At 28.6% G+C, this 9,054-nt stretch overlaps 1 protein-coding gene across 2 annotated transcripts; it reads right to left on the bottom strand.

The window, feature by feature from the left end:
- Positions 1 to 2,381: 2,381 nt before the first annotated feature.
- LOC132938655 (splicing factor C9orf78) lies at positions 2,382 to 5,159 on the bottom strand. 2 transcript variants are annotated; one of them, XM_061005609.1, is made up of 7 exons: positions 4,945 to 5,159; positions 4,661 to 4,756; positions 4,479 to 4,593; positions 4,000 to 4,148; positions 3,709 to 3,927; positions 3,317 to 3,450; positions 2,382 to 3,243 (listed from the first exon to the last, which is right to left on the bottom strand). In XM_061005609.1, exons 1-7 carry the CDS (start codon positions 4,998 to 5,000, stop codon positions 3,077 to 3,079), a joined length of 936 nt encoding a protein of 311 aa, XP_060861592.1. In that variant the 5' UTR covers positions 5,001 to 5,159; the 3' UTR covers positions 2,382 to 3,076. The 2 variants fall into 2 exon arrangements, with proteins under 2 accessions (XP_060861592.1, XP_060861593.1); XM_061005610.1 differs by having other exon boundaries at positions 4,479 to 4,590.
- Between the last annotated feature and the right edge of the window lie 3,895 nt (positions 5,160 to 9,054).

The raw sequence follows: 9,054 nt of genomic DNA, 5'->3' as shown, positions 1-9,054 counted from the left end.
TTTTTTTCTGTTTGGCCAAAAATCGTCAAAGTTTATTACAAAGCTCCTGATATATTGCTTAAATAGCAGTGTAAAAATACATGAGCACAATTTTTTTTATAAGCATTTAAAGTTCGATTTTTGACAACATTTATCAAATTTAAAATTTAAAAATGATTTTGTAGTTAAAAATGTATAAGCCAATCGTTTTAAGAATGTACTGTTATTGTACCTATATGGCTATATATAAATGTTAAGTAAATAATAAACATAATTTAATTTAACGTAATTTTTTTTATATGTTTCATAAAATATTGGGTGGGTGGGTGGGTAGAATACAATTTTTACTCCTTGTGTGAAAATAGCTCGCCAGCAACTGCCTTAGTACTTACACAATTCTGAACCCTTTCAAGAAGGTGAGCGTCATTCTATATTTCTATATTTTATGATACTTTTGCTATTAAAGTAGGTACCTACCTAATTTATTTTACTATCAGGCATTTATAGTAATACGCAGTTGTTTCATTAATTATTTTCGATAAGTTTGTATTTGAAAACATCATTGTGTGTATGAAATATAATAATATACTTTAAAAGTTTCAATTACCTACACTCGAATAATATATTTAAGGGGTACGGAGTGGCCGAGCGGACTAAGGCGTCGGCTGTGACGCAGCCGACCCGAGTTCGATTCCTGGGCATGGCATATACCTACGGGTGCCCAATCAAAAATTCTACCAAACACAACACACATGAGTAAATAACCTACCGTTACAAACCCTACTCCCGACAATAATAAAACCTCACAATCAGCTAATGACCATAGTTGCCAGGCTTTAAAGACCAATAAAAAAAAAAAAAAAATATTTTCAAGTACGAAAAAAAAACTAAAACCTAATTTCGTCCTAATTTAAGCTTAAAATATCTATTAAAAAGTTAATACTTATGAGAAATCTTGTATTAAATTTAAACAATATATTCTATGGGGAAAAAAACTAAAAAATTTCAAATTTTAATAGTCCATCAATAGCTCAAAAAGAGTTAAAACATTTTGACCGTATTTAGAAAATGTACAAGAAAATGCTAATATAAACATTTGGTGAACATTTCAAGTATTTATAGTTTTTCGTTTTTAATTACAATAAAATAAGAAAATCGTTTGATGAGAAAACGATAGTTTAAATTTGAGTTTCAGGTAAAACTTTTTTTGTTTAAGGTAGAAAAACTTATGGGAAATCTATTATAGGAAAGATATTACATTTTCAAATTTTATATATAAAAATGAAACATTTTAGATCTTTATTATTTCTCAACTGCTTTTATAACTACTTATAAGAAACCTTAATATTACCTAACGAATATAATTGTATTGACATTTAAATTTCAAATTTCAAATGTCTATAAATAACTCAAAACTAATAAAAATTATCATGTAAGAAAATGATAAAATAACCATTTGATGAAAATTTGAATTTTGAAGTACCTACAGTTAATGGTTTTTGAAAAACAACAAAATAAGAAAATCGTTGTATGAGAATGATTGTTAAATTACGGGTTAATATCCAATGTCTAACTAAAATAATGAATTTGACTTTCCGGTAAACTTTTTAGAATGATGTAACTTTACAATGTGTTTTTTTATTTTTTTTTAAATTTAAAATTTTTAAAATGGTTTTTTGTGTCATTGTACACGATAAATTCCTGTAATTTTCAAAAGCGCCGACAAAAACCAAAAAAAAAATTAACAAAAACCGTGAATTTTTACGCAAAATCGATTTTGGTTTTTGGTCTAAAATTTTATTTGTTTGGCCAAAAAGCTTGAAAATTGTATACAAGGTATATTGTTACAATATCAGTTGAAAAATATTAAAAATATAATCAACATTTTTTTTATAAGCATTTAAAGTTCGATTTTTGACGAAATTTATCAAATTGAGAACTTACAAATTATTTAGTAGTTAAACATTTATAAAATGTTCAACTTTTACAGGTAAGGATAAAAAATATATAACAAAGTTTCACGTAAATAGGTTAATTAGGTTAAATATAAATTACTTTATTTATTTACGATCAAATATACTTAGAAATGTCATAGGGTGACTAACTGTCTACGCTCAGAATTGTTTTTCTTATACAATGATATTATATCATTGAATTTAAATTTAAGCCCATTCATTTGCACTTACTGCAGTAAGTTACACCTAAAAGAAGCTGAACAATCAACATTTTTTTTAAAGTTGCTATTTTTTTTACGGATAACAAAATGCACGCGATCAGCTACTAAGTTGTATATAATATTATATTTAAATATCCGTATTGTAATTATTTTTTACATATGATATTTAACTACTCAGCTTTTCTCACTACACAAAAGCATGCAAAAATAAAATTGTACTGCAGTCTTTACGTGCGACGATCATTTAGTCAGAAAGACACACTGACGGTGTTCCATAATATCATTTATTATTTTAGCATAAATTTAAACAAGTGTCCAAACCATAATACACATACTTTGAGTGGCTTGAACATTATACTGTAACTATATTATATTATGATAATAGCATTGATTATGAATACTAAGTACATATTATTAGTAATACTTGTATTCAAAATCAATGATAATAGGTACTATAAAATACATTATACATCAAACATTATAATATAAAAAACATTTATACATTTAATATATTAAAATATATAAAATTATTATTTTTATTTGCCCCACACACATTATTTTAATTCATAAATCATGATATATTCAGTCTTCTTCTATTTGTTTGGAGCACTCACCTAAGACGGTGATTGAGTTTTACATTTCATTATTTAGTTCAATAAATTTTTTTTCAAATTTTTTAAGAAACATAATAGCATTGATTAAATATACATATACATATGTATATTTAATCAATGATAATAGCTGAAAACAATAATATTAAGGGTGTTAATGAAGTTCTTAACATCATCTTTTAGTTTTTTATACTTAATACTTATACAATTTAAATACAAGTTGAGTTGTGTATTTTAATAATTTTTATAAACATTATAGTACATACACATTAAACACGTAAAATATAGTAGACTAATAATAAAAAACAACTTAATATCTACGAAACTGTTTTTTGAATCTTTCGTAATGAAAATCGTCAGTTGCATTATCTTTTTTTTTTCTTTTATCTATATTTTTTTCATCTGAATGATCTTGTTTAACTGCAGGCTGTTGTTTATAATTTTTTTTCCCATCTGGTCCTGTTATCTCGATATTAACTAGAATTGAATAACATAGGAAATTATAAATGAGCCTTTTATTCAAACCAAAATATATTCTAAATCAACTTACATCTATTATGTTGCACAAAATTAACTGCCATGTTTGTGGGAACAAACTGTGATGGACCATCTTTTTTATTGCGCTTGTCGCGTATTAATTTCATTTTAGCTTCTTCGGTTGCTTCAATGTTTTTTATTTTTGCACTATTAATCAATGAATATTATAAAGTATGAAATTTATTTACTATCATAATTTTTTTTTATTCCTTTTATAAATTAATTTGTGATTTTTTCAATTTTACAATTACAACTTACAAACATCTACCAAGAGTTATATTATTTTTCAGATTTACTATAACTATAGATTTATATTTCTTATTTGTTTGACAGTTTGACATACTACTTATGTCAGACCCCAGTGAATAAGAAACATTGTTCTAAATTCTCAATAAGATAACTTACTCAATTCCTAAGTCTACTTCGGGAATACCACTCAACATTTGATTTGACAACATTTCTTCAGATCTGTGAGTGGTGGAGTTTCGTAAATGAGATGGGACAGCTTGTAAAGCTGCCAATTCTGGTGGGCAATAATTTGATTTATTGAGACTGACATTATCATCATCTATATCTACTGTTCGACCAGTCCGTACCGCCACTTGTTCATCAATATATTTCATCCTAAAATGTATTTTATTTATTGTACATGTATTTAATTATAATAATACAAATAATATTGTTTAGTATATTTACATTTCTTCGTCTTCATCTCGTTTATTTGTTTCAGCCGAAAATTGCGTTCCTATCCCAGTATCATAAGCATCATCTACTTGAGTTACTTGTCCAGTTTTTAAAGCATTCATATTTATTAATCCACCAGTTTTTACTTTAAATGGATCAACCTAAATTAAATTTGAATAGTAAATTAATTAGTGCTTATAATATTGAATTGGTAATAATTTAAGTAATTTAAGTATTTTATACAAAAGAACTTTTAATCAAATAAAAATATATAACAGCTATACCAACTTATTAGACCAACATAATTAAATTAATTAAATTATTTACATTTTAAAATGTTTAACATTTAATTACTAATTTACAATACTGTACAACTTGACTATTGAGGTGTAATGGAAATGAATTAAGTTCAGAATAAATATTCCATGTATACAAACACAGTAAGTCATCTTTATATTTAAGGAAAAATAAATAAAAATTTCATAACTTACCATTAATTTTTCTTCTTCATGAGAAAGTTTTTCCCCTAATGCGAGGCTTATGATATTAACACCATTAGGCCTGTCTCTGAGTTTTTGCATAGTTTTCATTTCTTCAAGTTTACTACTAAAAAATAAAAATTCTTTAGGATTCTATCAATGTTTTTTCAAAATAAATAAAAAGTCAAGCTTACAATACATTCATATCATCTTCTTGTTCGTCATCATCTATTCTTTTCCTTAATGATCGTCCTTTTGATTTTTTTTTTAACAGAACTGGAGATTCTGAACTAGAAATGTTAGTGTAAAATTAAATATTAATTATTTATAATTGTTTATACAATTATATGTTAGACTAGTGGGTGGATTATTAGCTAAAAGTTTGTTTTAAATGTTCAATAATTGTGTTTAGTAAACAAAAGTAGTTTACACATAGAAAAATTAATATACAGGTTAAAATGTTCAGTTAATTACATACCTATTTGTATTTTCAACATCTTTTTGTTTGTGAATGGTTCCATCATCTGTGTCCATTATTCTGTGATCTATTAAAATATGTTTACTTTGTATTCAACGAAGTTATACTTATATACAAGTTATACATACGAAATACAATTACAATAACTAATTGAAATTGTTTTTTAAAATTAAAAACCAAAATGTCACAATATTATTATTTATTATTATTGTTTATTGCATTATCAATCACATTTCCTTATCAAGTATAAGTTTGCTTATATACCAGATCAACGGTTAAAGATATTTAACCCGTTAAAACCGTGATTAGACCAAAGCGCGAAGTAAATAAAACCTTGCCACTTACCCACCTTTTTTTATTATTGAATTCAAATTTGAAATTTAAGTTTTAACACACCTATTATAACTGTGACCGGGGCCGGGGCCACTGACAATTCTTAGTGGGACAGGCCTGTTTACGAGTAGGTAATAGGTATATATTATCATGTAAGCTAAGGCTTTATAATTATAGGAGTCTATGGAGTATGGACTATGACACTAGATCCGCTCTGTAAAATCATACTACATTCCTAGTTGGTAGTTACCTACCACATATTATAATTTATAATATTCACTGACAGCCGACAGCGATACTTCGAGATCTATGCTAGTTTGGACGTTGTTACTTGTTACTATTTGTCATTTGATACCTGCCGACTGCCGACATATCATAGTAGTATACACTGATACACTATATAGTATATACAATGATATTATTGTTATAATAAAGGAAAGCAACTCTGTCACGACATATAACGCGACAACAATCGTAATACCCCGAAACAAAATAAAAAAAAGATTCACTCGTATGTAAATTGAAACATTAGTGTGATTAAATCATTTATCGGAAGCCCCCAAAGGACTTCCTACTAGTTCGCGTCCGGCCATGCGGCAACTGCAGCTGGAAGCTGCGATAATGTGATGAGATGCGCGCTCCGCAAAAAACACCTACTACTGAAATTGAAATATAGTTTTAAAAAAACTATAAAATGTAAGTTTAATGTGTAACACATCGTCGTTTACAAATTCCATACCGGAAGTGATTCGGGCTTCCGCTATCCACGCATCAAACCATAATATATAAGTAAGGAATAAGGATACTGCACATGTGACTAGACTATAAGAGTATAATTAGTGCAGTGGAAGGCAGTGAACCATGAATTCCGTAATAGTATCCTATTAAAAACATGAATAGGGCATCCAATATAATGAGCTAACATCAATCGAATATTTTAAATTGAAAATTTTAAGTCACGTTGTTCTTTAATTGTCATATTATATCTTCTAATTTCATTATATTTGTTTAACGTTTGGCCATGTCTATTATGGGCGTCCACCGTCCTGTACATATTATACTATTATAGTGTATACACAGTGGAAGTCGTCAGGACCGGCTCAAGCAAAAACAGTGAACTAGGCAAAATCAAATTTTGCCGCCCCTAACAATATAATATTATCAATATTTTGAAAATGCCGCCCTCTTACTAAGGTACTGCTTAAGTGCCGCCCTAGGCGTGGGCCTATGTCGCCTACCCCTTGAGCCGGGCCTGGAAGTCGTAGCCAAAATGTGGTCAAGCGATACTAAGCAAACTCTACGACCAGACGTCCTGACTCCTGACGTTCAGAAAAATAATGCATAATTAATAATTATGGTGCGTTGACACGAAGGCCCACTAGCACTGTTGGACATGTAAAGTAATTGTGTGGGCCGGGCGTCCACTGTCCAATTAAAAGCAAACATCAACCAAATATTTGAAATTTAAATCTCCAAGTTGTGTATGGACGTATAGTTATTCTAAAATGATTATTATATTATATCTTCATTGTATATTTATATTTTTGTAACGTTATGTAACGTCATGTACTTATATATTGGGCGTCCTGTATATAATATAGTTTATATTTAGATAAAAGTTAAGTCTTAGAAAAACTTAAAACTGCGCTCGGACGATTGTTAACAAATGTTACACGACCTGATAAATATCGCATATAACTACATAAGTATAATGCGTTCACATGAAGAACTGTTTGGACTGTTGTCTGTTGAACACAATTATGTGAAAGGCGTCCTGTTAAGACCAAAAAACAATACCCACTAAATATTTGAAATGGAATACCTATTTTAAGTCGCGTTGTTCTGTTATTATCGTATATCCAGTATCCACATTCTATTTGTATAACGTTTGGTCATGATGTCATTATTGGTCGTCCTATACATATATTATAAGATACATATTATATAGACAAAAGTGGAAGTCCTATATAGCCAAACTGCGGCCAGATGATACCGAGTAAACTATACGACCTGACGTCCAGACTCCTGAAAATCAATGCATAAGTATTAAGTAGGTATGTATGTAGATATATACTTATATACGTTAACATGAGACCCAATTACACTGATGTATCTACAAAACGTATGTCGCATGTGCATGGCGTCCAATAAAGAGTAAACATCAACCAAATATCCAAAATTTAAATCTTCAAGTCGCGTTCTTCTTAAATATTATCAATATATTATAACTTCGTTCTATTTGTATAACGTTTGCCTATGTTTCACCGTATATTGGGTATATAATTTATATACCTATAGATAAAAGTGAAGTCCTATAGCAAAACTTAAAACTGCGCTCAGACGATTGTAAACAAACTATATACGATCTGACAAATATTAAATATTGAATAAGTATATGGTGCGTTGACATGAGACCCACTTGCAAAAAGTTTGTGCAGGGCGTCCATTATAATATGAGCAAACATCAAACTTTTTAAGTCTTAAATTATCATACATCTTCCGTCGTCGTTATATTAGTTTAACGTTTCGCAATGTCTTTATTGGGCGTCCTGTACATATTATATTATATATACAAAAGTCAAAGTCCTAGAAAAACTACACTCTTGCATCGGACAGTACTAAACAAAATATATACGACCTGACAAATAGTGCATAAGTATATGGTGTGTTGACATGAATACTTCCATACCCACGTATAGTTGAACCATTGATTATAAATACTAGTATTTATAATCAATGGTTGAACCTAGAAAAATATACGCAGAACGACCGGTATAAAGAGCAAACATTAACCAAATATTTGAAAACTTGTTATTATTAAATTATGGTAATATTATTTGTTTAATGTTTGGTCATATCTATTTGAGTGTCCTGTACATATTGTGTAAAAAGTGAGAATCCTGTCAAAACGGCAATCGGGCACTATATAGGTATTATAGGTAAACGCAAACGATGGGTTTTGTTTCGCCCAAGTTATCACTGTCTTAGACAATCGATTTTGCTATAATACATTTAAAACCAATAATATATTATACAAGTCTTGTATAATAATATATTATTGGTTTTAATTATGTTGTGTACTGTGTAGTGTTTATACTTTACTGTTTCATTGCTACGCGATGCCCAATGTTGTGCCGTTGTGGCCAGAATCGAAAAGAATATAGGTACTAAAACTTCCCTTTTTTTAAAAAGACAGGGAAATAAAAGAAATTAAAGGAAACGTGAATTTTTACGCAAATTTGGTAGATATTTTGAGAAAATTTATTTTATTAATTTATTATTATTTTATTTGTAATTTGAATATTAATGGAGCGTAATATTAATTTGGTGCTTCTAACTCAGTACGAAGGACTGTATGAACAGTATAAGCTTCATCTAAATATTTTCTACCTACCAACATAATATATTTTGAAAAAATAAGAAAATCAAATATAAAAATATTATATAGGTAGTTACAATTGTTATTAAACTTCAAAAGTGGTTCTTTATCAACAATATACTAAAAAAATTCATGGGAAACAATTGGTAACCGAAAGTATTCTATTAAGTCTGGTAAATGTTTATTCCGATTTTCTGTATCATACTTGATCCATTTAATTAGAGATTAATACACCTACGAATAACTAGAACATTATTTAGTTTCGGTCAAGTCGTTTCGGAGGAGTTCAATAACAAATACTGTGACACGACATTTGTATATATTAGAATTCGAAATTACCTTTTTTTAGCCCAATATTATAATAAAAAATAACTTAGAATACACAAAAGGGGAGGGGG

This window comes from Metopolophium dirhodum, chromosome 2 (genome assembly GCF_019925205.1).
Source record: "Metopolophium dirhodum isolate CAU chromosome 2, ASM1992520v1, whole genome shotgun sequence".
NCBI classification, from domain to species: domain Eukaryota; kingdom Metazoa; phylum Arthropoda; class Insecta; order Hemiptera; family Aphididae; genus Metopolophium; species Metopolophium dirhodum.
This window is presented reverse-complemented; position numbering and strand designations above follow the sequence as displayed.